Genomic DNA, 27,597 nt, shown 5'->3' on the forward strand with positions numbered 1-27,597 from the left:
AGGGTAGGAATCCACTGGAGTTGCTGAGCGTTAGTGGTCCACCAATATTCATAGTGGATGGACGGATTCATTAGCGGATGCTCGCCACGATAACTCGACAGACGCTAGCGCTCCCCTCCACCTCCCGGGAGCACCAGCACCTGGACGGGCTTCCTTCACGCACGGAGCACGGAGCACTCTCGGCGGGAGCAGGTGCCTGCCTCCGACCGACGCCTCTTCCATCCCATCCAATCCACTCACTCGCCATTCATCCTGTCCAACCTTCAACCTCCTCTCCCTCTCTCACACCACGCCCTTCCACGACCAATTTTGATCCTCCTCCTCCTCCTCTCTCTGTACGAGTTTCTACCTCTCTCCCTATCCTTTCCTACCTAGACGGTCCCCCTCTCGCTGAGCCGTGCGTGCCAAAACAAGCACCCACCGGCGACGGCATCAAAAACATCGCCAGCGACCATGCCCTTCGTCGGTGAAGACATCCGCCCTGGGATCAAGCGAAGACTCAGCGATGACCATGAACCGACAACCTACCGCCCCGACCAGCCCAAGGACTTTTACCTCCTCAACCAGCGGCCCGACATCACCCCGCGCAAGATCCTTCCCCTGACCAAGCGTGCCCGCATCACCGAGGATGACATCCTCGCTCACGACAACTTTACCTACACCAACTCCCACAGGCGGCGCCGGTCCTCGCAGCTCAAGATGATGCCGGTGCAGCCCCTTTTCGCCAGCCGTCCCTCACCTCGGCCAACCGGTGCCGTCCTCGCTCCCTGCCACATCTGCCACCGCAAACCAACTAAAAAGTCCGACCTCGACTCGTTTGCCGAATGCCAAGGCTGTGGTGAACGAACGTGTTTTGTTTGCATTCGGGAGTGTCAAGGCTGGAACCTGGATAGAGACACATTGCTATCAGAACAAGAAGCGCTCTCGAGGTCTTTTCAGATGCACGACGCCGACGATGATCAACACTCACAACGCAGTGCCAAGGGAGGACAAGAAGCAAATAAAGGATGGGTCGCTGTTGGACACCGCTCTGTGGTGTGTAGTCGATGCTGCATAGAACGCGGTGCAGAAGGAGACGTTGCATGTTTGGGCTGCTTCTCCCGCATGGAGGGCTCCTGAAGGAAGAATATGGAGAGCGTCGGTGGATTTTTATAATGACAATTAATGATGGGATTCTCGCAACTACTCTGGGCGTACACGTTGCATCTGGGAGTTATTAGCAAGCGTATCACTCTTCGACGGGGCCCTCCTTTTGAGCAGATGAGGCGGGGAAGGGAAGGGAACAACTACATACGCATCATTATGGGGAACAAGCATTTGGGTTGGGCAATGGCGTTTCATTTCAAGGCCTCGGGCGGGCCTCGGTTCTGATGCGCATGGTATGGATGGTTGCAACACTGCTTCGGGAATCACTAGGTAGATAGATAGAAACATGGATGTCAGCGGCATCTTGTACGATTCAGTTCCTGCAAGTATTGTCGGCGGGAGCCTTCCTACAACGAAGGATATTAATAAAGTCCTCAACTCAACATACTCAATGTTCTGTCTCTAATGTGAATTTAATCGACGGTGGCCACAAGGAGCAATGGGAAACGTTGCTATGGCTGACTGTGGTGAGGAAGATCTAGTATATAGAGAATGAGCTTGAGGCTACAAGAAGCCGGCAAGCTCACATCCGCAAAGTTAATTGATACCAAGGCATTCACGTATGGGTCCTTTTTAAACTGTCCTGCATCAAACATTACGGAGGAAGACCTAAATGGCGTACGGCTTGTAAAAGTAACTTGTTCATTGAGGCGTCTATAATCCCGCCCATCCAATTGCCCTTTACCCATACACCGCATTAAATTACACCGCTGCCCAATGTCTACCTTAGTTGTACTGCATGTACGTCGCCGTCGAGTTAAACTTGAGGTTGCCCTTGATGACCTTGTCCACCGCGCTGAGGAAGTCCTTCTCCGATGCTACCTTTCTCCTCGCGCGAATGGCAAACATACCGGCCTCAGTGCACACACTGCGCAGCTCAGCACCCGTCGCGTTGGGGCACAGACGGGAGATCAGCTCCCAGCGGATGTCGCGCTCGACGGACATACTCTTGGCGTGGATGCGTAGAATGTTGGCTCGGCCCTCGAGGTCGGGCAGTGAGAACTCGATCTTTCGGTCAATACGACCCGGTCGCATCAGGGCAGGATCCAGGGTGGAGGGTCTGTTGGTGGCAAACATGACCTTGATGTTTCCTCGTGCATCGAAACCGTCAAGCTGTGTAATCAGCTCCAGCATAGTTCGCTGGACTTCGTTGTCTCCACCGGCACCATCATCGAATCGAGCACCGCCGATAGCGTCAATCTCGTCGAAGAAGATGATGCAAGCCTTCTTTGTCCGTGCCATCTCGAACAGCTCTCGAACCATCCTTGCACCTTCACCGACGTACTTCTGGACCAGCTCGCTACCAATGACTCGGATAAAGGTGGCGTCTGTTCGGTTGGCGACAGCTCGGGCACAGAGGGTCTTGCCGGTTCCGGGAGGGCCGTAGAGAAGCGCACCCTTGGGAGGATCAATACCAAGGTTCACGAAACGCTCGGGAGATAGCAGGGGCATCTCGACGACTTCTCGAAGCTTCTCAACCTGCTCCTTGCAGCCACCGACATCGCCATAAGTGACATCAGGCTTCTCCTCCACAGTCATCATGGTAACGCTCGCGTCGATCTTGGGTGGCAAGGGAAGCATGATCTGGTACTTGTTGCGATCGACACCAACCCGCATGCCCTCCTCGATATCTGTGGGACTGACCCGGTCACCGAGCTGGACAACGAACTTGGCGATCTGCTTCACGTTGATGACGTATTTGCTCTTGGACTCATCGCCCTTTTCGTCGGCAATGATCTTTGTACACCGCGCAACCTGGAAGGGCTGCTCCTCAGACATTCGTTGACGGTCGGCGGCGACATCCCATAGATGTGGTGGCGCAAGTCCTGTGTCGGATTCCTGTTGAGAGTTAGAATTGCTGGTGGGAAATGGACTGGTAGTCCAACCTTGACGCCGATCTTCTCATCAACGCTTTGTTGCTTCTCCTTGATCTGCTTCTCGAGCTTCTTGATGGATGTTCCGTAGGGTGCAGCACCATAGGTCTTGAGAACCTGAATATCCCTACCAAGCGTTAGCCATCCCAGAGCTGTCTGTCGTTGTAGGCGCGTCGTTCGTACTCGTCCGTTAGAGGAGTGATCTTCTTCTCTTCTATCTCATCGTCGGCGAAGTTCTTCTGGTACTTCTCCCAGTTTTGACCGGTTGCGGAAGGCTGGAGCTGTCAGTAGGCAAGCAAGCTTGCGAGGGCGCGCGATGACGCACCATGATGAACTCCGCAGGTCTGACAGATCTGGTATGTAATTATGCGAGATCGAGGATCGTATGCGGTGAGAGTGCGGGGGGTGTTGTTGGTGGTGAGGAGAATGGGAGAGGTTGATGGGTTTGTTGTCGACGTCGTGGTTGTTTGGAGATGGAGGTGTCAGTGAGGGCCTTCCGTAATCTGTGAGTTGCCTTGAGCTTCAAGCACGGACCCACACCATGAGGCTGCTGCACGGCTAAGCCACAGCAGGCTAGATCGAGGAACCCCTCGGAGCTGGAGGATCTGTACCCCCGATCCAAAATTTCTGGGTGACAATTCCTACGGCGGAGTAGGGCAGCCTAGGGAGGTGGGACATTGTCAAGGCTGCTGGATTCTACTGCGAAGTCGTGTTCCTTCAAAAGCCCCGCCATCAACATCTTCGTTTTGTCTTGAGGATTCCTGGCACCGCCAACTCGTTTTCAAAATGTCTGCCCCGGCCGCAGCTCCAGCCCCTGCAGCGGGTGGCGCCAGCAATGCTACTTTTCGTGTACGCAGAGCTTCCACCAAGCTTTTGAGCTCCCCGCTGACCATGTCCATAGGATAAGGAGAAGCCCATGGCGGTGCGCTCCTCCAACATCGTCGCCGCTCGAGGTACGGCGCCCGAGGTCCGCTTCAGCGTCTCTTTCATGCTGACCATCCCATAGCCGTCGCCGATGCTATCAGAACCTCTCTCGGTCCTCGAGGAATGGACAAGATGATCCGTGGTGGAAAGGGCGAGACCATTATCACAAACGATGGAAACACCATGCTCAAGAGCATGTCGGTCATGCACCCCACAGCAAAGATGCTGGTCAACCTTTCGGGCGCTCAGGATGTGGAAGCTGGTGACGGTACCACTTCTGTTGTCGTCATCTGCGGAAGTCTGCTTGGTGCCGCCGACCGACTTCTCTCCAAGGGCATCCATCCCTCAGTTATTTCCGAGTCCTTCCAGCGAGCTGCCGCCGCCGCCGTCGAGGTCCTCCACGAGATGTCCCTGCCCATCGCCCTCACCGATACCGCCTCTCTTCTCCAGGCCGCCAACACCTCGCTGTCGTCCAAGATTGTGTCTCAGTACTCGAACCTCCTTGGTCCCATGGCCGTCAACTCTGTTACAAAGACTATCGACCTGAAGACCGCCGACAATGTCGATCTCAACAACATCCGAATCGTCAAGCGAGTTGGAGGAACGATCGAGGACAGCGAGCTTGTGGATGGTCTGGTTCTTACCCAGCCCGTGCTCAAGAACGCCGGTGGCCCAGTTCGCATGGAGAAGGCAAAGATTGGTCTGATTCAGTTCCAGCTGAGCCCCCCCAAGCCTGATGTATGTGCGATTTCTTGATGTGGGTAAGAAACCATGCTCACACTTTACAGATGGAAAACACCATCCAGGTCAACGACTACCGACAGATGGATAAGATCGTTAAGGAGGAGCGATTATACCTGTTGAACATGGCCAAGAAGATCAAGAAGGCCAAGTGCAACGTCCTGTTGATCCAGAAGTCTATCCTCCGTGACGCCGTCAACGACCTATCACTACACTTTTTGGCCAAGCTTGGCATCCTCGCTGTCAAGGACATTGAGCGCGATGAAGTCGAGTTTATCTGCAAGTCTACTGGCTGCAAGCCCATCGCTGATATCGACTCTTTTACTGAGGACAAGCTGGGTTATGCTGACCTTGTGGAGGAGGTACAGTCTTCGGGATCGCGCATGGTCAAGGTTACGGGCACCAAGTCGGTCGGCAAGACTGTCTCCGTGGTGGTGCGAGGTGCCAACTCTCTGATTCTGGAGGAAGCTGAGCGAAGTCTGCACGATGCGCTCTGCGTTGTGCGCTGTCTGGTGAAGAAGAAGGCTCTCATTGCTGGTGGTGGTGCCCCTGAAATTGAGATTGCCGCACAGCTCTCCAAGCAAGCGCGCAGCTTGACGGGCACTGAGGCCATCTGCTGGAAGGCTTTTGCGGATGCTATGGAGGTCATTCCCACCACACTGGCTGAGAACGCTGGTCTTAACAGCATCAAGGTTGTGACGGAGCTTCGACATCGTCACGAGATGGGTGAGAAGAACGCGGGAGTCAGTATCAAGTCGGGAGGTGTCAACACCAACATCTCCAAGGAGAACGTTCTGCAGCCCCTCCTCGTTAGCACAAGCGCGATCGAGCTGGCGGCCGAGACTGTGAAGATGATTCTGCGGATAGACGACATTGCTTTGACCAGATAGAGTGAGATATCCCTCCAGCGGGGTTCTGCCTTGGGTTGTATGAGAATACCAAAATGGGGCATGAGTCTGCTAAAAGTATTTACGATCCTGTATATTGCGGGTGAAGTCTAAGTGTATTTCTGATGTTTATGAGTTGAAATGTCTCAAGTGGTGATGCTCATGAGGAGTTATTGTAGTCGGCAGGTGCAACAGAGGCTGCTCCTGCCATAATCGCAGGTTAGAGCAGATCACCCTTTGGAATTGTCATTCAACAACAGCAGAACACTCAACGAATTCTCTCCTTTCGCTCAACTACAAGACGGCAGGCATTTGCAAACTCGAGAGCCTATTACTCCAGTTCTTGCCTTACAACGACTTGGGAGTCTACCCCTTCTACACCATGGCTGCAGATGATGATTCCAATTACTCGAGCAACGACGAGAACGACCCTAGCTTCATTGCTATGCAAGCGCAGCAGCGTCTCTTTCAGGTCAGAACTATGATGCAAGTGGATAGCATTGGTAGATGCTGAGATGTATACAGCTAAAGAGAGACCGAGATGAGCGCTTGGGCGCCTTGGTTGAAGACTCGGCGACAGCCATGGAAGAGTTACGCAGCCGTGTTGTCGCATATCAGAAAGAACGGCGCTCAAAGCAGTAAGTCTGTGCTAGAATGACCAACATTGGGCATGGAACAAGGCTGACCGAGACAAGAGCTGACGCTTGCGCTGCATCTGTCATGAAGATCGTCGAGGCCGTTGAGCGCAGAAAGGAGATTGAGCAGCGGATGGAAACGCTTGTTTCCAAGGTCAACTCTACAACTCGGGAGGTTGAAGAAATGATGAAAGCAGGCTTTCGTGGGAGGGAGAAGGACATGAAGCAAGCCAGATGAGTGCCAGATATGCATGCGGCCATGACAGGACGCAATTTGGAGGATGCTATGGCGGATCTTGAGATTGTATTTCTCAAGCATGAAGACATGAACATTTGTTAAATCAAACAATTCTCGAATCAACTGTGCACTGAAGTCTTCCCGACAGCTTTTGCAAAGTCAATCCCTTTTCCGAGAGATATCAGAAGGTTCCGTAATCAGATCGTGGATATGTGCTGCACCCGTGTTTAAGCGGCACATCACGCCACCACCGAGAAGCATTTTTGAACCAGAGAGGAATGCCGAATTGGATTGCCCGTATGTCTACAATGTATTGTACACGGCCTCTATGACCGATGGTGCCGTCTATTCTTTTAAACCTGGAATCCGTATCCCGACATGCATGTGCGGTACTGCTCCACCAGCGACTTGCAGTCCTCGGCCGGGTCCTTTGCGTTTGAGAAGAGCATGCACTCGTCTCGCTTCGACTTTTCCTCCTTGCACACGCAGCAGGGCTATTCGGGTTGAGGCGTCAGCTATTGCGATTGAGGGGTGGAGGGCGCATATCTCGAGGTTGGGAAGCTCTCACCTTGGGCTTGTCGGAAGCGGTGGTGGTGGTGTTCGTAGCTAGCACAAAGAGTTAGCGGGGGATCCAGTTTCCCGGAGCAGGGGTTTGTCCGTACGGTTCGGCTTTGCGACAGCCACCGGCGAAGGGACAGAGGGTGTCGATTGTGAAGCTCCCATCTTGATTGATTTGAATTTGTCTTTGAGGAAAGAAGGGATCGCCGGCCGGTTAGAGAGCTATAGGTGTAAGTAGGGTGGTTCGGGTCGGGCTTAGCAGGCCATAACTTTTTTCAATGGCGAAATGCGCTCCTGGGACGAGCAGATTTCTAAGCTTGCTGGATGACCAATCATTTGTCGTCGGCTCACGTGGCGTCGCGACGACTTCGTGAAAGAATCAACTTGCTCGCTGACGTCATTTCGAGATTTCTATGTAAACTTCAAGACATATACACATGGAAGTGTCCCTTCATTTTTGCCGGTTACTATTATCGACCTGAGCTAGGTATATCGACCTTGAGACGAGGCATTGGCCACTGTTCATCTTCAAGTCTGGGGAAACATCTTCAAGGTGGTGGCTGATGGTGGGGCCGGCGTCTTCCGGATGCGCAAGGGTCCAGCCGTCACTTGGCGCCGTCGGACTTAACCCGGTAACAACAAAAGCTGTCACCGTTGAGATGTTTCCTTTTGGTCAGCTAGTTGCGCATTGGATGAATCTCTGTCTCTTCTGATATTAGATATTGACATTGGTTGAAACGAGAATGGGAGATGTGGTCTTGTCCAATCACAGGTTCGCGCTGCGCTTACATACAGTTGCGACGCGTACAATAGTCTGGTCCACCTATGTTGATGCGTTAGGCGAAGAGGCAACCTTGACCTCGATGCACACACTCCGTCTCTGTTGTTATTGCTGTATTCAAAACCTACCACTCACACAGGTCTATCCAGGGATACCCAATTGATCAAGATACAATTCCTTCATCATGCTCACCATTGAAGAGACCCGTGCACTCGGCGAGGTTCACCCCGAGTTTGAGCCAGTGAGCCAAGGATCATCACTCACGTATACACGAGGCTACTGACATTTCATCAAGATTGTGAGATGTTACAACCCAATGCTCAATGCTTGGAACATGGATACCGATCTCGATGGAATCCGTGAGATAATGGCCCAAGTTCGCCAGTCACGGCCCAAGCCTGACCCCGACTCTCTATCTTACCGCATGGAAGACATCAAGATCCCGCTTAGGGATGGCCATGAAGTTGATGCTCGAGTATACACCGCCAAGGAAACCCCATCCGGTGGCTGTCCCGGTCTCATCGTGTTTCACGGAGGTGGGTTTGTGTTGGGTGATCTCGACACCGAAGCTGGGCTCTGTGCTACCTTTACCGAGCTTGGCGGCGTCGCCGTTAATGTTGATTTCCGCCACGCGCCGGAACATCCTTTCCCCCAGGCCATTGAGGATGCCTTTGATGCTACCAATTGGGTGAGTATCATCCAATCGCATAAGAAAATGACATGCTGAGTGAAACAGGCAGCCAAAAACGTGAGCAAGCTGGGGATCGACCCTGCCAGGGGCTTCATCATCGGTGGCACCAGCTCTGGAGCCGACATGTCTCTGGTTGTCTCCCACCTCTGCCAGGATGCTGAAATGAAGCCCCCTTTGACCGGTGTATATGCGCCCATTACCTCTGGAGTCAACGAAGAAACAGTTCCTGAGAAGTACAAGGACCACTTCTTCAGCAAGGAGCAGAACGCCAATGCGCCCGTGTTCAGCACAGAGTCGATCAAGTTTGTTCACTGTAGGTGTTTACCCCGGTTATCACAAAAATCACTAACTCGTAGGGCAGCCAAGTACAAGCCCGATCAGACGAGCCCTCTAGCATTCCCTGTCGCATTTCCCACTCACGTTGGTCAACCCAAGACCTACTTCCAGGCCTGCGGGCTGGACCCAGTGAGGGACTCCAGTCTTGTGCTTGAGCAGGTCTACAAGGACGATGGAGTGCCTACCAAGATTCACATATACCCGGGTTTGCCTCATGCGTTCTGGGCTCTCTTCCCAGAGCTTGAGATCAGCAGCAAGCGTCAGGAAGATGTCGTGGAAGGTCTGAAGTGGTTGCTCGAGCAGTAGAGTGGGTGCATCAACTCACGCTATGTTGCCCAATGCCTTGAACCAAAAGAGTCATCTCTTTCGGGAAATATCAGAAAAGTAAACAAACAATGAATATTCAACCATCATTTTTATGTTCAGGCGTAAGTAGACTACGTCAACACTCTGGTGACGTAGGCCTGTCGTGTTAGTGACTAGGGCAGCGCAATCCCCAGGCAACATAACACACGTCAAGCCTTGAATTCGAGTCATTGAGAAACGCGGAGAATTGCTTAATTGTTCAAAATCCAACTTTATTCGACCGGTGTTACGAGGAAGCCCGAGGTTGACGATACCAAGCCGCGCGGCTGTCTGGAAGACTTGATGTGGCGACAGGACAGGCGCCAATGTCAATGACTCAGCTTTTTCGGCTGCCTTTCCACAACCGTGTTTTTGGTGTTCGGGCTTTTGTTCAGTCCATCCATTCTCTGCTACAGGGGGCAAATTCCAGCAATGGAGACCTCTCCGCCTTCTAGCCCTCCTCGGGGCCGAATCTGTTAAGGTGGGCAGATACTTTTCGGCACGTGAGGCAGAAGGCCCCGCGCCAATTGGCGCTGCTGGCCGACCACCTCTCGGGACCGACCGATCATCGTGACCCCGGACCCCGAAGGCGAGAGTGAGGATTGGACGCGCGGCGAAGATTTTTGCCCAACCTGACCGTCTTTTTTTTTACTCTTACGTCCGAGATGGTGTGCGAACTTGTGTGGTGTTCCTTTATGCTCTGTGTGGTTCGATGACTTGCGCAAGTGTGCCAGCCCTACCACTTCTCTGCCTGGAGTTCAGGTTACGGAGACGGTTACGTGTGAGAAATCGCCCCCCTTGCCAGAAGTGTACTTGTATTGCCGTATGTGGGAAAACAAGGTGAGAGGAGTATATAAGTTGACACGCCTGACCGTGTTGGAACAATCTTCCCATCTCCAGCTTCACTCACATCATTCACTGATCTAACAGCTTTTCAACAACACTTCTCCCTTTACATCTACTATACACATACAACAAGACAAGGCAAGACAAGTAATCATGAGCCCGAGCCAACAACCTTACTCGATGCCCTTCTGGGACTTTGTCCAGGCATTCGATCCCAATCAGGGACCTGGTCGCGGAGTTGATCACAACTCTGCCTCCCACTTCCCCTTCATGGCCGGTTACCCCTTTGGAGGACCCGGAGGACCTGGTGGCCCCGGAGGACCTGGTGGTCCTGGCCCTCATGGAGGTCCTCACGGAGGTCCTCACGGCTTCCCTGGTCCCCATGGACCTGGTCCTCGCGGTCCCCCTCCTCCCCCTGAGGCCGATGGCTTCGTATGGGGTCCTTGGTACCAAGGCGCTGGCCCCTGGGATCGTCCCCGCGGTCATCACGAGCACCATCGCTCCGAGGGCGAGTCCTCGACTACAGACGTAGAGCGAGATGCCAACACCAACGAGAAGAGCGAGTCCCCCGACACCATGGCTGCTGATGCCCCTGATCCCGAGGAGGTTGTCCCTGACGAGAACCAATGCGGTCGACGTCCTGGCTTCGGTCGAGGCCGTGGACGTGGTGGTCCCCGGGGTGGTCGATGCGGTCGCGGAGGACGAGGCGGTTTCCCTCACGGCCCTCGTGGTCCTCACCACGGACCTGGGCCTCATCCTCCTCCTCCCTATCCCGGCCAGGGCGGCCCCTTTGATTTCTCTGGTCTCTTCCGCGGCTGGGCCGGCCACCCCTTCTTCCGCAACATTCGCGAGCAGGCCCAGCGCTTCCAGGACAGCCAGAACCAGAACGACTCCAACTCTTTCAACCCTCCCGTCGACATTTTCAACACAGAAAAGGCCTACGTCCTTCACGTCGCACTGCCCGGAGCTAAGAAGGAAGACATCGGTGTCAACTGGGACGCTGACCGCAGCCTGCTGAACATTGCCGGTGTTGTCCATCGCCCTGGTGATGAAGAGTTCCTGAACACACTCGCCACCGGCGAGAGAAAGGTCGGCTTGTTCGAGCGCAACGTGGCGCTCCCTCCCGAGGGAGTTGAGGAGCGTGACGAGATTGACAGCTTTGGCATCACGGCCAAGATGGAGGATGGCGTCCTGGTGATCACGGTTCCCAAGGTTGAGAGGGAGTGGACCGAGATCCGCAAGGTGGACATTGAGTAAAAAAGGGACAGGATTTTGGACAGGCAACAAGACGAGCAAAGATATCCTCGAGTTTTTTGATGGTTTCATATATACCTGGTTTGGTCTGGATTGGTTCGTTTGATATTGGCACGGCTTAATAGTTCACGGCTTGCATCGATATTGGTATTAAATAGTTGGAAAAAATTGGAAAAATATTATATATATCTTATCACTCTCATAATGAAACTTGTGACTTTGTCTGACATTTGACTAATTAACGTGATGCTATCCTCTAAGAATAAATACAAAGGAAAATCTCCAACATGACATTGTAACGTGTCTATTCAGTCTATTTTAAGCTGAACAAAGTGAATCTTCATCTGCGCTAGGCGTATGCAAATGGGTATATGCTAGAATGTAGAGGGGTTTCAAGGGGGCCGGATTCTCCAGGCCCAAGTTAAAAAGTTGAATAGAATGCTCCAAAGCGCTTTCGTGATGACGGTAAAAAAAAAAAAGTGGTGGTGGAAGTTCTCGCGTAGTCTTGTTGGTTTTTTTCGCTGCTGTAATATGCAATTTCGAGCCATGTCCTTCCAGAAGAAATAGAAGAAGAGATAATCAAGGGAATAAGATAAAGCCAAGAAACTCCAGTTAACCCCCCAACGTCCAATCATTATTGCCAGTTCACTTGTGTCGGCATAAGTGGTCATGATTCTAGCCCCTTGGCGATCTCTTCGCGTACGTGGCGGCACCACTTGAGTAGGGCCGCCTCAAAGTCTACCCAGACCTTTGGGGACGTGTTGTAGACGACTCCAAGGGCGTCGACGGTCAGCATGACCTCGAAGCGTAGTTCGGCGGCCTTGACCCAATAGCGCAGGTTATCGGCGCTGCGGTAGGGCTTCTGAGTGTCGGTGTGGAAGGTCGGGATAGCGCCCCAGCGCCGCCGGGACTTGTGCACCGCGGCATTGTGTAGCTTGACCAGTCGTAGGCCGTTCTGCATGCTCTCGAGGAAAGGTGTCGGCTTCTCGGCTGTGGGCGACATGGGCGTCCATTCAGGCAGAGGATCTGCCGTCGTGTCCATGGACAAGAGGAATGCTCGCTCCCGCTCATACTCGCGGCCGGTCCAGTCGCCCTTGAGCCATGTCCAGCCATCCCGCTCGGCCCTCTCTGAGTCCTCGATCTCCTGCTCCTGCTTGAGGATACCAAACACGCTGTCGACCCAGGTATCCATGGTCTTGATCTCCTCGTCTCTCATGCCATCCTTGAAATTCCGGGTGGCCATTTGCTTCAGCACCTCCATGACGGCCAAAAGGTCAGCCCTGACCTGCTTCTCGGGCTTTATAGAGTCGAGGCGGTCGGGCAGCTCGTGGGCCGTGTAGTACATCTTGGCGGCGCGGATAGCCAGAGTCACAACGTCGAGCATGTGCATGCCCTGGAGTTCAAACCATCCCTGGCTATTTTCAGAAGGCATGTTGGGGTATTTGGGCGCGTTGGGTGGCGCCTGATAAGTGCCAGCCCTCCGCTCCTGTGCCTCCTTCAATGCCTCTCTCGCGTCGCGCAGTGTCTGCTCGAGTTCGGACTTGAGTTCCAGAATGGTAGGCGGCTTGGGGACCACCTTTTCGCGGTGGTGATAGGTGCTCACGGTGGGAGGGAGCATGTCCCCGGGCTCGCTGAAGGTATCATCGTAGTAGTCGTCTATCTCCTCGATCGGAGACTCGACAAGATTATCTGTGCCGAAGCCCTGAGCACCAAAGTCGGGGCTGCTACCAGTGGAGGCATAGGACGAGTCGACATCAGAGCCCACAATCTTGGGAAGGGTACCGCTGGTATCCAGAGCTGAGAGATCGAGGGTTGCCCGGTGCGGCTGCTTCTTCCTAGCCAGCTGGCCACCCTTGCCGTCGAGCAGGCCTGTCCGGGCAAAGTAATACTGTAGATGCGCGATGCTGCCCAGGCTCATGACGCTCTCGCGGGAACGGGCGCTGGCGGCAAAGTCGGTACCCTGAGGCCGCATGTATCCGCGGCGACGACTCCGGCCATCGAAGCTGTAACTCGAGTGTCGGGAGGTTGAGATGTCGGAGCGTCGGTGCTGAAGGAGACTGCCGGTGGAATGGCGGTTGTACGGCTCGCTCCCGAGGGAGTCACGGGAGGCAGCGTCGGTGCTGGAGCCGTGAGACCATGACGAAGTGGTGGACAAGCAGCGAGAGAGCTCCGGACACGCGCCGATGGCAGGCGTTGGCAGCGCATCGGGAGGCGGCGAGTCGCAGCGGAAGGACGGAGTCTGGTGGTTGGCCATCATGTCTTGGTGGTGAAAGGGATGCCTAGCCAAGGCGAGTGGATGGATGGTTTGTCGAGTATTCCAAACTTCGAATGCGATCTCTCAGAGTCGTCCAACAGAATTATCCCCGCGTGATCAACGTTGATTCTCGGCCTGGGCGGTAATGCTTGTTGACGGTGGTGTGCCGTGAATGATGATCTGCACTTACACAGATGCACAAACACGACAGATGAGGTTCCACAGCAACGGGCAGCTTTCAGGAGCTTGAATGGATGGCACTGCAGCTAGCGAGTACGCCAGTGAAAGCAACAGTAACAGCAACAGCAATCGAGGCGCAGCGGGAGAGCAAATGGCAGCGCGACAAGGGAGGGGAAGGTTTAAAGTCGAGCTCTGCGAGGGACAGAGGGGGAAAGTGAAAGAGAGCACAAATCGAAGGGGTAATACAAGGACGAACGAATGGATGGTGGATGGTGGATGGACGGGATGGGATGGGTTATTTCCAGGGGTTCTTTGGTGATGGGGCGACGGTTCCAGGCTGGCCGGGCTGGTTGGCGGGACAGGCCTCGGGACTCGACAAGGGTGAAATTACTTCGCGTCCGTTCGTTGGAACAGCGGGGAAGTGTGCGAGGATTGGCGGAACCAGAGAGCTAACGATTAGCAAGGATCGGGAGAGGAATTGGTTTCCAGAAGGTGATGTGATGTCAGGGTCTTGTGGAAAAGTCGGTAGAGCACTGTCGAGCCAAGTCGAGAGAGCGGGAGACTTTAAGTGCCTGTTAGCGAGACGTTGAAGCTAAAGAAAGAGATGCATGAGCGTGCGTCCGTCTGTTCTGGTGAACATGGATGGGCCTCTTTTTTTCTTCTTCTGAGGCACGTTAGTTGGTTTAATTTGTTCAACAAGGGGGCAGAGTGAAAAACAATGGCTTGAACAAGAGAGAAGTGATCGACGATAAGACAAGCCAAATAGGTGCGTTCTGCAACCCAGCGAGAACCAAGACCGTTGAGGCAGATTCAACTGGCCAGGGGCTCACGGCTACTATGGATGTATGCAGGAGGTAGCTGGACCTTCTCCCAATGGAAGCTGGAGCCAAACAACTCGTGCAGTAGCGCAACGTCCAAAACCACAAGAGATGCACGGGCGTGAGATGGGCAGGGATGAACAGATGGAGTCGTCAAAGCATTCAAACGTCATGTGCGACGGGGGAAGACTCTTTATCACGGCGCCAGGCGTTGACGACACACATAGACACAGGCTTGTCTGAGAGCCCGTGTGTCATATCCCAGGGCAACCTTTTAGTATCCGTCCTGCCGCGATCCATCCCCAAAACGAGCGACTTGAGAGACTTCATCTCGAAAGTCAGACTCGGCCAGTCAGAGAGCTAGGCTGGTTGCTGTCTAATCTCCTCCAGATTGATTGGAATCTGCTACGTTTCTATCCCGCTGCCGCCACGCGCCCACATGTCTCGGTTGTCCTGTCAATCACTAGGTCCAATCCTCACGGGACAAAGTTTCAGACATATTTTCAGCAGAGAGAAATTCCTCCATGATCGATCCCATCGGGGAATACCTACCACTCTCGCTCCGTGCCCACAGGCAAGGCAAGGCATCTTGAATCCCATCCCCGGGTCAGATCCCGGCTCCGAGGGAAATTCCTCCGTGATTGGACTTTCATGCAAGCCACGCGGTTGGCTGGAGCTCCCTGGGGACCAAGCTCGGAGCTCCCGTTGAAGCTCTGGGCAGGTTGCATCTGGATTGCAAAGGACAGTGTTCGATGCTTCTAGCTCGAGACGAGAAGAGAAGTGTGGGATAAATGATCGTGTTATTGTTGATCGACCCGTCCGTGTGGCCTTGGTGCTTCTCCCTCTGGTCCACTCAATAGAGGACCGTCCGTCTATTTCCCCAAGGTTGACCAGCTCTTTTTGTGTGCACGAGGTTAGCTACCCAAGAATCTGGAGCCTCGGCACTCGTCTGGCATCCATAGGGAGCTCGTATCGACAACTTTTGCCCGAGAGGCGGCTCAGCACTCCTGTGAGGCTATTTTTAAAGCACACCCAGGACATAAGGCCAAGGCGATCTAGGCCCAACTCTAAGCGGTTGACAGAAGGCTGACAGCTGCCTCACTGGTTGCCTCTTCCTTGCCCATATCTTCTCTGATATCTTTGCTCGTCACCAGAATCTTATCAACCAGTAGCAGCGCCTGTACAACCAACCACCGTCCAAATCCATAGACTATCGATAGTACGACATGCCCTCTCCCCATCCGAAATGCGCATACCCATCTGCCGCCTCTAAAAAGGCATAACCTGCGATGGCTTGCATTATCAGGCACCTGGGCATGGGAGTGCGCTAGTCGCGCGTGGTGCTCTAAGTTGAGGCCGGACTCTTGTTAGGCGAGATCAGCGACCAGGGAGGGCCGTCAGTTCATCAAGAGGTCTGCCAAATCAGAGGCCATCTCGAGAAACGAAAAGATCCATCTGGGCCCGATCCCCCGGTAGATACAGTGTCCCCCGTCTCTGCCCGTCGATCTGGGCGAATGTAATAATTGCATCCCCGTGTTGCGCGGCGCGGCGCGGCGCCGGATGGAGATGGATGGATGTCATGATGGATGATCATGGGTTTGGGTGGACGTTGCCTGGTGCATTTGTTAGTCCACCCGTAGGTTACTTCCATGAGCCTCGTAACCGTAACCTTTGGACGGCTTCTTCCATTAGCAGATCTAAATAATAAGTGCATCTGCCGGATCAAGTCCAGTCTCTTCTCCATCGAATCCATCTTTCTCGCCTCATTGGAGGTTTCTACCTTTCAAAGCCGAAAGCCGCCCTTGTCCGGCCTTCCATTGCGCAAGGAAGTTGTACCCCGTAGATTGGGCCTGCCGTCCATTGCCTCCTACCCTTCCAATTTGGGACTCCTCATCTAAGAGGCCTCGGCCAGCTTCTCAGTCGAATTTCCCAACTTTTTCTTTCTTTTCGACTTCTTTTTTTCATCCTCGGGTGTTCAATCACGGCCTCTCACACTTTCATGCAGCCAGCCAATCTTTGCCGAGTCTCATTCTTCTCATTCCGGCTTTCTCCCTCCGAAACCCTCCCCCTTTTTTGTCCCCGCCAGAGACGCATCGGTCCCTTTGGCCCATCGGATGATACTGCGAGCATTTGATGAGAGGGCTGCTTTCACGGCCTTACTTTTTTTCTTGTCCCTTCTAGGCGACGACGTTTGACGAGAGCACCTTCTATTACCTACCATCACAAGATTTCTCTTGCAACCGATCTACGCTGCCGACACGGTTTGCGCCATCACTCTTATCCGTCTAGGAGGTGCTCCAACTCAGGCCTGCAGCTCCTACTCTACCCAGGAAGGGACATTTGACTGCTCATCACAGCTCCGACAGGGAGCCCAGCCTCTCGCAGCAGCCATTGCTACTGTCTCCTGCAGGAGGCTACTGGGCTTTTCGCAGGGCGCCCACCTCCAATCGCTGCGGCAGCCTGCGCTGCATTTCCCGCTCAGTGGCCACCCAGTGACCCTCAGACCTTGGTCGTTATCTCCACTCGGCTCTGGCTGACAGCGGCTCCCAGCCCATCCATCGCATCCTGTATGTGTATGTGTATGCGTGTGAGCGTGCGTTCATCCAGTCAGTCAGTCAGTCCATTACTTGCACCGGCACTGGCCTCCTTCTGCGCCTGTTGCAGTACCATAGACTGTGGATAATACATGGTTGGGCCCAAGTGATTCGTGGCACTGAAGACAGGAGGCAAGACAAGACATTTGAGGGAGACAAAGAGGGAGGACTCTGCTCTCAGCTCAGTGCATGAGTTCGCCCCGCGCAAACGCTCATAAGCCCCGAGCCTCTCACGTTTCATCACGGGCATTCAATCTGTCCTGTTTCCCTGTCTTGCCATCTGGAGAAAACAGAGAAAAACTCGTTTCCGAATCTCAAGCGCCCGGCCTTGTCGAGCCCTGGTTGCTGGTCCCTGGACTTGATCCTGAACCCGAGCCTGTCCTGTCCGCGCTTTAACCTGGCCTGGCCCGGCCAATTCTGGTTGCCCTCGCCTTCCGAGGGCGCCAACTCCAACGATTAGATGAGCGCCAGCCATTCGAACGCGACGGCTCCTGCAGTCGAAAACAGCGACTGGGCGTCAAAGGCTGATCCGTTTTTGATAACTCCTGCGACAAGCCCTGAGGCTAACCGATCTGCCGGCGTGGGCCACGACGAGTGCGACGGCGGCTGGGGCCATGATGCCCCCGTGGGCGGCCTGCTGAAATTCGCTGACGTCCCTAGCCAACTATCTCACCTGCCCTTCAACCCCGGCTCGAATGATCCCTCCTCCACCCACGCCCCGGATCCCAATCCCAATTCCAGCTTGCTCACCTCCTCGTCTTCTGCAATCGACACTACGACAGCTTTTCTCAACTCGCCTGCCACCACTTCTTCCACCGCAAACACGACTCCTGCCGCCTCCGCCGCGGTTACCCCTGCCACGACAACAAAAACAACCACCACCGCGCTTCTCACGTACCCTACTCCAACCTCACCCCTGCCACCACCCTCTGGCATTCGCAAAACCTCCCCTGGCTTAGCTGCCCGCCTCAAAGCTCTCGGTTTCGGCTCCCAAAAACCTTCAACGCCCCCAACCACGCCGCATCATCCCGATCACATCGGCCGTCTCGACGAAGAGCACCTGCGCCAGCTTGACGAGAAACATCAGGCGGGTTCGGTCAAGTCGGTCATCGCCCGGCGTGGTCGCCCGTGGAAGGGCGCCGGCGCTTTGTCCTCCTCCAAGCCCGCCGCCCACGATCCTGCTCTCGACTTACCGCCCTTCAAGGTGGACGACAACGATTCCATCGTTACACTGCTGCCTGAGATCAGGACCCCCGAACCCCTGGACATGGATACTCAAAAGTATCGTCTGCCCGACCATACCAACGGCAATGGAACAAAGGTCACCCTCGATACCCGTCGCGAACACATCGAGCGCACAACATGCCCTCCATCCCCCGACGATGGATGCGTGCCTCCTCCTCCTCCCCCCAAAGACACTCCTCCCATCGTAACGCCTGCTCCCGCCACACCTCCAACAGACTACGTTCCGAGCCTCAATTCTTACTTCACCCCTGGCCATAACCGTCCTGGATCCATCTACACCTTATCTCGCGTCTCCTTTGCCAACCAACTCGCCCAGTTGACATCGTTGCAGCTTCCCGACGCCGAGTCGCTTTCCAGCCAAGTCACTGCCATCCCAACCGCCCAGGTTGCCGCTAAAGCTCTTATCAACGCTGCCGAACAGATCAGAAGCTGGATATCCAAGGCATCAGAGGTTGTAGATGGTCTCGACAGTGAGGACGATGTGGAGTGGGCCGCTGCTGGAGGTCGAGAGGGCCTGGCTGAGGTGGAAAATGCCATTACACGCTTCGAGGAGCTCGTCAAGGCCTATGTCAGCGCCATCGAGCAGCTGCAAGGCCGCGATGATGTTTCCAACGTACCCCTCAGCGACTTGACTCGAGCTGTCACACAGATGGAGTCCATCATGCAGGAGTGGGCCAAGATCCGACGAACACTACAGACCGTGAGGGTACAGGTTGAGATCGCCATGGAGTGGGAGGAGCTCTGGAACAATGTCCTTGGAGATGTCCAGGGCGAGATGGACGAGCTGAGCAGGCTGGTATTTGAAATGGAGGAACGTCGTCACAAGAGTCTCATGGCCGCAGCCAGTGCAGACACGGTCGATATCGGAGATCTCGAAACCATCGTCGAGGAAAATCCTCACCAAGCATCCAGACTGCAAGCGCCGAACCGCTATAGCCTACCCGCCTTCCCTGTTACCCCTAACTCTCCCGGCACTGGCACGCCAACCTTGTCGCAGGACGACTCCAGCCTCCTGGCTCTTTTTGCTCGTATGCAACCTCTGAGAGCTTCTCTGGATTTCCTTCCCATGCGACTGTCGATGTTTGAGGCGAGGGCCGAGCAATCTTTCCCGACGGCATGCGAAGAACTCAGTATGCGGCGCGAGGGCCTCGATGCTAGCTACAAGAAGCTGGAACAGGATGCCGAGTCGCTGCGCAAGGAGCTCGGCGAGGATCGATGGGTTATTGTCTTTCGTGGCGCTGGTCGCCAAGCCCAAAAGATGCAGGAGTCTGTGGAGCGCTCGCTCTTTAAGCTTAGAGAAGCTGCCGATGCAGGACTGCATCTGACAAACCAGCCTGCCATGTTGAAGAAGCTGGAAAGCTATGAGGCCAAGAAGACGCATTATGGACCAGCCATTGAGCGTGTCTTATCCATCATCGAGAAGGGAGTCAAGGAACGCCTGACTGTCAACGGGGAGATTCTCCGCCTCCATACCGACATGCAAGCTAGATGGTTGGCGCTGAAGCATCAGATGAAGGACGCCGAGTCCTTGATTGACGAGATTCACGCAGACAAGGGCCAGCAGCTCCGGGATTCCATCTCTAGCATGCTGTCGAATGACCATTCGACTTTGGGCAGTGGAAGGGAGACACCAGGTAGCTCGCCGCCTTCTTCAGTCATCATGTCAAGCCTAGGCATGGATCCTCATACGCCAAAGTCGAAGCCTCCAAAGATGCGAGCCACGCCCGGGGCCAGCAATCGGCCGATCCCTTCGAACCGGCGACATTCTTCCCTGCCAGCACCCACATCACAAATTGGCAGGAAGCCCGGTTTCTCTCGCCTATCCACCGTCACTGGTTCTTCATCAACAACCAACTTGGCTCCCCGTCCGGCGGTCAAACGACCAGAATCCACGCTCCCTCATCGTCCCCGTTGGAATGGCTCGACAAACACGTCAGACGTTGACACTGGTCACAACTTCAAGCCTCTCACACTTACCACACCCAGTCCCTATGCCAAGAAGAGCCCTATCGCGCACAAATCAGCTGGCTCAATTACACCAGGGTCGAGCAACTCGAAGCTGCCGAAGCTACGGAGTCCTCTTGCTCGCGCCTCGTCGGAATCCCCCAGAGTCGAGGATACGCCCACTAGAACTGGACACTCGCGCCTTTCGTTCCGAGAACGACTTGCATCCCCCGGCCCGAGCACTCAGCCACTGCCAAAGCCGAGACTTGCGTCTCACAACTCAACGACGGCTCTTTCGGGCAGGCGGTCTTCTCTGCAGGCAGCAAGGTCCATTGGAGCTGACGGAGAGAGGCAAAGCAGGCCTGCCAGCTCGCTCGCCACATCGTCGAGGAGGACTAGTCTTCTCCCTCAGCCAAAGGCTAGAGAAGGCGAGACTGGCCGTGATAGTCCCCAGGCGCTTGCAGGTGCTCGAATGGCGATGCGAAGAGCTCCCCCACTGGAGCCAAAAGACTTGAAGCCAAGATGGCGACACTGAAATCCTTCCTATCTACGAGCAACAACACAACCACCACCCCGAATATTCAGGAGACGGTGACTTCTCCTGGATATATGTAACATCATGTTTTACCAATTTGAGTTCTTTTACAATCCCCTCGAGACCGCACATACACACACATGTCATTGGTTCAGGGATCGCAGGAGCCTGGCGCGCCATTTATGAAAGACCAGTTTTCTTTTGAACAGCAAGGCGTATCAGGTTGAGATAATGGCGGTCGGCGGAGTTTCAGGAACGGCTCTTAAGGGATGACGGCCTTGAATCCCATTCTTTTTCCCTTGTGAGCACTTTGACGTCGGACGTGGCGGTTCAAAACTCTCTCTGAACGCTTTCTTTGTTTTCTTCATGCCAACTCAATGATGCGCTGTAATTACGGTGGAAGGAAGGGAACAACCAAACAAACAAATGTGCAACGGTACGGTACAGTACGGTATCTTGGAGGCCTGATTATCGTTGAATGAACAAGTCAAGTCAAGCGCTATACCATTATCACATCAAATCATACCCACACCCAGATGCTGTTTATCATGAGCTACGAGCCTGGATTACGGGCTTCTGGAAAGGAAAGGACAGGGAAGGAAAGGAAACGGGAAATAATTTAATTCAAGGACTCCCGGAAATGAAAATAAAAGTGTTCGAGTTGTGATGTGAATGGTTCATTCATTCATTCAGTCGTGATATAACCGTATTTTCATTTTCGTAATGCGTTTATCTGAGCGAGCCTCCTTTTCGTTAGGGGCCACAGCTATGTAGCTAAGTGCCAGGTACATGATGTAGTAGTAGTAACAATAGTAGTAGTAGCGCTGGTTGTGATAGGTATAAACGGATGCAGAGACCTCCCTGTTCGTGAGAGGCATCATCCCCAAAACGCCATGCGTGGTGTAAGAAATATCAGCAAACCCCTTTCCTTGATCGCCGCCCATGCAGAACAAATCGCCATCAAACTCCCGTCCTCATGCTGCAACCATTTTTTCTCTCCCTCTCTATGCCCCCGAGAGCTCACCCCTTTAGCTTCGTCGAAGAAAAATGGTCTTGAAAAGTCATGCATGCCATTGAAATATCATTCGCTCTGCGTGTCAACTCGGCCGCCTTTTTTGCCGTCTCTCCTCTGTAGTCGTCATGATCGAATCTCAGAGGCCTCGAAACAACCTCCCTCCATTAAGCCGGCATCGCCTTGATGCCGCTCTTTCGCTGCTGCGGCTTGCTGGCCGTCTTTGCCGCGCTGCTGGTGGCCTTGGCAGCAGTCGAGGTCCCGCTGGCCTTGCGAGTAGTGCCGGTGCTCTTGCGCTTCGTCACTCCGCCTGTCGACTTCTTGCTGGCCCATTTCTTGCCGCCCCCCGAGTATCGTTTGTTGCCGCCTCCGCTCTTGCTGTACGACTTGGGCTTGCTCGGGCCAGCCTGGCTGCCGAGATTCTCGAGTCTGCTGTGCCACTCCTGGACGGCTGCGGGTTGGTTGGCGCCAAAGTAATGCGAGTCCTCGCCGTCGTCGTCTTCCTCGTCCATCTCGACTTCGGAGCTGATCAGATCCACAATCTCCTGGCCATTGGCACCAGACTTGCCAGGATCCATAATCTCGCAGTATCCGTTGTAGTGTCGTTGCAAGATGCGGAGGATCTTGGGCCCGTGTTCCTTGACTTTGTCGGGGTCGATACCGGGGATCTTCTTCATCATGGGGAGGGAAGTGGTCCAGTGAATGGCCATGAGCTGGAAGTCCTTCTCGGTGAAGAGTGGCTTTCTCAGATCTTTCCGGTTGCGGATCTGCTCCTCTGCTTTCTTTGCCTCTTGGACAAATCCGTCGACAATATCTCGGTGTATTTCGTCCAAGTCCTCCAGCTCGGTTCTCATTGAAATCGAAGGCCCAGGTTGTCGAGAGGGAGGTCTCGATGGCCGATGGCTTGGCAGCTCATCAAAGGCTTCCTCATCATCGTCATCATCGTCCAAGAATCCACCATTCGCATATCGGTTTGGCATGACGGCTTCCTCATCCTCGTCATCACTTTCCACAACACGCGACTTCTTTCTCCGTCGATCAACAGGAGAAGACACGTAGGTTGAGGGCATCGTGACATCCTGATCCTTTGACTTCTTGCTGGCTTTCTTTGACCGGGGCTTGGCCGCCTTGTTAGACGCGCCCTCCTCCGGCACTTGAATCGATAGCATCAGCTTCCGTTGTCCTGAAAGAAACAAACGGTACGTCGATCCGAGCCGCAGATACTGGATTGCCATGCCGTGGTTGCCGACCTGGTTGTCTTCGTGAAAGGCCTTCTCGGCCGATAGCTTGTCGATGACTCGGATCAGCTCGTGCTTCTTAAGGCCCTTTGCCATGCCATGCCAGTTGTCTGATAGTTGTGCCTCGTACTGGGGGTATTTCTTCCCCATGAGAATGTCAGCGCACTGTGCCGGGGTGATTCTGTTCTGCGCCTGGACAACCTTGATGGCAGCAATGGCATACTCTGAAAAGTCCTGCTGCTCAAAGATCAAGCCGGCCTTGCAGTTGTCGCAGGTCTTGTTGCACTGCGCCCCCGTAAACTCCTCGCCAAAGTACCGAAGAATCTCGGCGCGTCGACAGTCAGATTTGTTGTCACAAAAGGCCGTGACGCGGTTCAACATAGCCATCTGTCTCTCCTTTTGTTCATGACTTCCGTCGCCATCAGCGATCAGTCTCTTCAGGACCCTTATGTCCTGCTTGCCGTAGAAAAGAATGCAGTCAGACGGCTTACCGTCTCTGCCTGCCCGACCAGTCTCCTGATAGTAACCTTCCAAGCTCTTTGGAAGTCCGTGATGCATGACAAACCTCACATCAGGCTTGTCGATGCCCATTCCAAACGCGATTGTTGCAACCACGATCTTGATCTCACCCCGTTGCCAGGAATTCTGCACCTCGACCTTTTCCTGAGGGTCGACGTGTGCGTGATAATGCCTGGCCGCGATCCCATGTTGCGAAAGACTCTCTGCAACCTTCTCTGCATTCTTCCGCGAGATGGTATACACAATCCCACTCTGATTCGGGTACTTGGACTGGACCAGCGAGGCAATGGCCTCAATTGTCTTGTCATTGGTTGTCTTTGGACGAACTTCATAGTACAGGTTCGGACGGTTGAAGCTCTGGCAAAATGTTTGACAGTTGTCCATCCCAAGATTGTGTCTGATATCGACAATGACGTTCTGCGTCGCCGTGGCAGTGAGTGCCATGACCGGCACTCCAGGATATCTCTGCCGGACTTGGCCCAATGTCTTGTAGTCTGGACGAAAGTCATGACCCCATTGACTGACACAGTGAGCTTCATCAATGACAAGACGCGCAAATTTGCCCTTGCTATGGAGTGTTCGCATGCCATTGTTGAAGGCGACGTTCTTGCTGACCATCTCTGGCGTAACATACAAGAGCTCAATGAAGTGCTCAGGGCTACGCTCCTCAAAGGCACTCATCACTTGTCTCTTGTACTGGGCGGAGCACTCGCCATTGAATGCGACAGCCTGTATGCCCAGGGCTTTCATGTGGTCCACTTGATCTTGCATCAAGCTGAGCAGAGGCGAGACAACGATGGTAACACCTCGAGTCCTTCCACTCTTGATAACAGCCGGAAGCTGGTAGCAGAGCGATTTACCACCACCAGTTGGCATCAGGACAAAGGCATCCTTGCCCTCCAACGTGGCATTAATAGCCTCGAGCTGGTTGTGGCGGAATCCCTTCATTCTAAACCGGTCCTTGAGCATCCGCTGGACATCGGGTGACCATGGGTGTCTCATCAGCTCAGCAGGAATCGATTCAGGGGCCACCGAAGGCAAGGGCCTCTTTGACGAAACTCTGGACTTCGAGTTGGGAACAACATTGCCAGAAGTCTCCGAGAAGATCTTCCTCGCGTTTTGCGAGACGGGAGCATGGGACTGACGGGTCTCGTAATCCTGTGCAAAGGCAAGCATCTCCTCGTCGTCGCTGAAGTCACTGAATTCATCGCCAGCGCGGTGGTGCGTCGCCTGAGGGGTTCTTCGACTGCTAGTGTTGGCCAAGTTAGTCGTAGGCCTGGCCGCTGGCCGGAACTGAAACTCGTCCAGGTCAGAAAAACCATCCCCCGCGCCAAACTCTGCTTCTTCTGCTTCCGCAAGTATAGGGTCCACCATCATGGATCTCGGGGTTGGTCTTGAAGTGTTCGCGAACTGTCTCGGGAACGGGACAGCGGAAGTGTCCGCGTCCTGAGAGAGAACACTCGCCACTTGAGACGCCTCGATTCTCGAGCCTGGAGGGTTCCAGTGAGATGATCTAGGCAACTGGGTCTGATGGACCACTTGCGTCCCTGTCTCACTTGCCGGTATAGTATCCCTCGACGGCATTGACATGTTGACGCTGCTTTGAAAGATGGGTTGGGTGCCCATTACAACAATCGGTGTGGGAGCAGGGGGCTGTTGAATACTTGCCAGGAAGCCAGGAACGTCCAGTCTGGAGCCATCGATGGTTTTGAGGAGGGCTTCTTCAACCTCCTGAATCTCATCGGTGAGATCATCGAGTCGAACTTCATCCTCGTCCGTATCGATACCCTCGGCGTACGCTTGAGCAATCTGCTGGGCAAGCTCTTCTCGTTTCCCACAAAGTCCTCTGTACTCCTCCGCGGGGCCCCCAAGTTCTTTGATGGCTTTCTGCTGCCGTCTAAGCCGCTCCTTCTCTGACTTGACCTCACTCCGCCTCTCTTTTGGCCATCGCTCGTTGATTGCTCGCATAAAGTTCTTGTCATTTTGCTGGATGAGCTTATCAACAAACTCGCTCCATATAGCCAAGGTTGATGAGTCTGATGCCAGCTGGGCAAGGAAAGCAGGAGCTTGGCTCGATCGAGGAGGGGCTTCGCCGGAAGAAATTTCATCAAAAGAAGCGTCAGGGGCTCCTCTGGTAATCTGAGAGCTTGTCGCTGCGGGTGCGGATGCTTTGGAAGTAGTTGTCACAGGGGAGGCCTGACGCTGGGAGGACGACTGAGAGCCCACATGGGCTGCAGGGAGAGATGCTGGTACGGGCTGCGCCTCAGGCGAGGTGCGGCGCTGTGAAGATGACTGGAAGTCTATCTTGACTGCAGGTGCTGGTTCCGGTGCCGGTTGTGTCTTGAGCTGCACTGTTTTAACAGTCGAGGCCTTGAGTGTAGCCAAGGAGCTGTTATGAGAGGGTGGCGTCATGAACTCTTCATCCGAGTCGGGGATAACGAGTTCATCTGGGTCCATCTGCATTCGGGGGGGAAGAGACTTGGCCTGGCGTGCCAGTTCGGAATCCCCAAAGCTTTGGGAATCTTTCAGGGGACTCGTCGCTCTCTTGGTGCCAGGTTGAGACTCGAAGATGGATGGTATAACTTGAGGGGATCCTTCACGAGCCAGCTGGCTGCGCACCCGTCTTGAAGGCGACCGTAGGATCTCCTGGTCCTCCTCGCTGATTGGGGGGATCTCGGCCGACGAGGGGTTCTTGAAGCCATCGCGAGTTCGCCGTGTGCGAGTGCTGCGTGAACCATCCTTCCGACGTGTCCCTGATCGGCTTCCCGGGCTTGGGGCAGGAGGGTCGGTACCAAGAAGCTCATAGACATCTGGAAAATCACCCAAGTCGCTGAATTCTTCTTTGCTGATCTCGTTGCTCTTCCGTTTCCTGCCACTAGAAACAGGCTGTTCTAGCTCTGGCTGAGACGCATAATCTTCGCGCCAGAGTTTCACATCGCTGCCAAACGACAGCGAGTCGGAGGAGACAAGGACATCGTCGGTCAGGTCCATGTACTCGATCTCATTGATCTTGAGCTCTGGAAAGTCGGGGCTGCGTGATCGAGGTCGGGACGGGGCGGGAGTCTTCAGTGGTGGCAAGCCAGATAGCTTGCTTAGTTCGGGAGTTTGTGCGCCTACGAACAAGTTAGATTTGACATGTTAACAGCCTTGTATACTTACCATTGTTGGTCCGACTGACGGGAGTGTCTTGTCGACTGAGGCGATTGGGGGTGATGGAAGAAGGGGTAAGAAGCTGTTGGGGTCTTGAAACCAAGCTGGGCTTCTTGGACTTGGAGCTCGACATGAGACGGGCCATGGTGTCGTCCTCCAGTATCACCTGGTCCGTATTCCGCAATCCACCAGGCCCGCCCCGTCCATTGGATGAAGTCGACGCGTCGTAGTTTGTGTTTGTTCCGTCCCCTGGCTGAGCCGGCGGCCCAGATTGAAGAGTCTGTCGTCCCTGCGAGTCCGAGCGTTGCGATTGGGACAAGCCGGTCTGAGAAGCGTCACTGCAACTGGGAAAAGTTGGTGTTGCAGGCTTGAAGCGGGCTTGGTCGTTCAACAGCCAGGACAGGTGCTCGGAAAGGTTGTTGCGAGTCATGAAGCCGACACGTATATGTCGGAGCGTCTTTCAGCTGCCTTTTTGGAAAACATCGAGGTGCTCGTGGCTTGCTTTGTCCGGGATGAGAGGGGTGAGCTTGGAGAGTGTCAGCTTGTTATCGTGACCCAGGCGGCCGTGATGGCTGTCCCGCGCGTCACGCGTCGGTGGATCAGTGGATGCGAGAGCACGTGATTCATTCCCACCCCGTAAAGTGCTGATCATTGAATCAGGCAACCGACATCTCAGCCAAGACAACGCCACAACATGACTCTTGTTTGCAGTACGCATCATATAACTACGATTCTTTGAGTTGATGTCTGCCATCTCATGATATGTGCGGCACTTTAGATTACACAGCGTTGCAGGGAAACACTACTCCCTTTGAAGGAACCCACGGGTAGCTTTGATTCAAACGCCTACTG

At 54.3% G+C, this 27,597-nt stretch overlaps 10 protein-coding genes across 10 annotated transcripts; 6 read left to right on the forward strand and 4 right to left on the reverse strand.

Annotated features, from left to right (window-relative positions):
• Positions 1-453: 453 nt before the first annotated feature.
• On the forward strand, positions 454-1,057 carry LRP88_08312 (uncharacterized protein; the record flags this gene model as incomplete). Its single annotated transcript, XM_083244820.1, has 2 exons — positions 454-855; positions 911-1,057. 2 exons carry the CDS (start codon positions 454-456, stop codon positions 1,055-1,057), a joined length of 549 nt encoding a protein of 182 aa, XP_083099314.1.
• An 815-nt stretch (positions 1,058-1,872) lies between these two features.
• On the reverse strand, positions 1,873-3,348 carry LRP88_08313 (proteasome regulatory particle base subunit RPT1; the record flags this gene model as incomplete). The annotated part of the gene is made up of 4 exons (XM_083244821.1): positions 1,873-2,985; positions 3,033-3,147; positions 3,204-3,295; positions 3,346-3,348. The coding sequence occupies 4 exons, from the start codon at positions 3,346-3,348 to the stop codon at positions 1,873-1,875; spliced, it is 1,323 nt and encodes a 440-aa protein (XP_083099315.1).
• Positions 3,349-3,806: 458 nt separating this feature from the next.
• Positions 3,807-5,575, forward strand: LRP88_08314 (chaperonin-containing T-complex subunit CCT4; the record flags this gene model as incomplete). Its single annotated transcript, XM_083244822.1, has 4 exons — positions 3,807-3,869; positions 3,922-3,973; positions 4,027-4,682; positions 4,733-5,575. The coding sequence occupies 4 exons, from the start codon at positions 3,807-3,809 to the stop codon at positions 5,573-5,575; spliced, it is 1,614 nt and encodes a 537-aa protein (XP_083099316.1).
• A 379-nt stretch (positions 5,576-5,954) lies between these two features.
• Positions 5,955-6,296, forward strand: LRP88_08315 (uncharacterized protein; the record flags this gene model as incomplete). The annotated part of the gene is made up of 3 exons (XM_083244823.1): positions 5,955-6,044; positions 6,098-6,210; positions 6,263-6,296. 3 exons carry the CDS (start codon positions 5,955-5,957, stop codon positions 6,294-6,296), a joined length of 237 nt encoding a protein of 78 aa, XP_083099317.1.
• A 502-nt stretch (positions 6,297-6,798) lies between these two features.
• On the reverse strand, positions 6,799-7,168 carry LRP88_08316 (copper metallochaperone COX17; the record flags this gene model as incomplete). The annotated part of the gene is made up of 3 exons (XM_083244824.1): positions 6,799-6,939; positions 7,014-7,051; positions 7,108-7,168. The coding sequence occupies 3 exons, from the start codon at positions 7,166-7,168 to the stop codon at positions 6,799-6,801; spliced, it is 240 nt and encodes a 79-aa protein (XP_083099318.1).
• An 800-nt stretch (positions 7,169-7,968) lies between these two features.
• Positions 7,969-9,117, forward strand: LRP88_08317 (Alpha/Beta hydrolase protein; the record flags this gene model as incomplete). The annotated part of the gene is made up of 4 exons (XM_083244825.1): positions 7,969-8,025; positions 8,080-8,472; positions 8,521-8,788; positions 8,837-9,117. 4 exons carry the CDS (start codon positions 7,969-7,971, stop codon positions 9,115-9,117), a joined length of 999 nt encoding a protein of 332 aa, XP_083099319.1.
• Positions 9,118-10,155: 1,038 nt separating this feature from the next.
• Positions 10,156-11,259, forward strand: LRP88_08318 (HSP20-like chaperone; the record flags this gene model as incomplete). Its single annotated transcript, XM_083244826.1, has 1 exon — positions 10,156-11,259. The coding sequence occupies one exon, from the start codon at positions 10,156-10,158 to the stop codon at positions 11,257-11,259; it is 1,104 nt and encodes a 367-aa protein (XP_083099320.1).
• A 664-nt stretch (positions 11,260-11,923) lies between these two features.
• On the reverse strand, positions 11,924-13,510 carry LRP88_08319 (uncharacterized protein; the record flags this gene model as incomplete). Its single annotated transcript, XM_083244827.1, has 1 exon — positions 11,924-13,510. The coding sequence occupies one exon, from the start codon at positions 13,508-13,510 to the stop codon at positions 11,924-11,926; it is 1,587 nt and encodes a 528-aa protein (XP_083099321.1).
• A 4,052-nt stretch (positions 13,511-17,562) lies between these two features.
• Positions 17,563-20,826, forward strand: LRP88_08320 (uncharacterized protein; the record flags this gene model as incomplete). The annotated part of the gene is made up of 1 exon (XM_083244828.1): positions 17,563-20,826. The coding sequence occupies one exon, from the start codon at positions 17,563-17,565 to the stop codon at positions 20,824-20,826; it is 3,264 nt and encodes a 1,087-aa protein (XP_083099322.1).
• A 1,179-nt stretch (positions 20,827-22,005) lies between these two features.
• On the reverse strand, positions 22,006-27,175 carry LRP88_08321 (uncharacterized protein; the record flags this gene model as incomplete). The annotated part of the gene is made up of 3 exons (XM_083244829.1): positions 22,006-25,875; positions 25,948-26,686; positions 26,751-27,175. 3 exons carry the CDS (start codon positions 27,173-27,175, stop codon positions 22,006-22,008), a joined length of 5,034 nt encoding a protein of 1,677 aa, XP_083099323.1.
• Positions 27,176-27,597: the final 422 nt, after the last annotated feature.

This window comes from Fusarium phalaenopsidis (assembly GCF_050370095.1).
Source record: "Fusarium phalaenopsidis strain FUZ10S chromosome Unknown contig_32302, whole genome shotgun sequence".
Lineage (NCBI taxonomy): Eukaryota > Fungi > Ascomycota > Sordariomycetes > Hypocreales > Nectriaceae > Fusarium > Fusarium phalaenopsidis.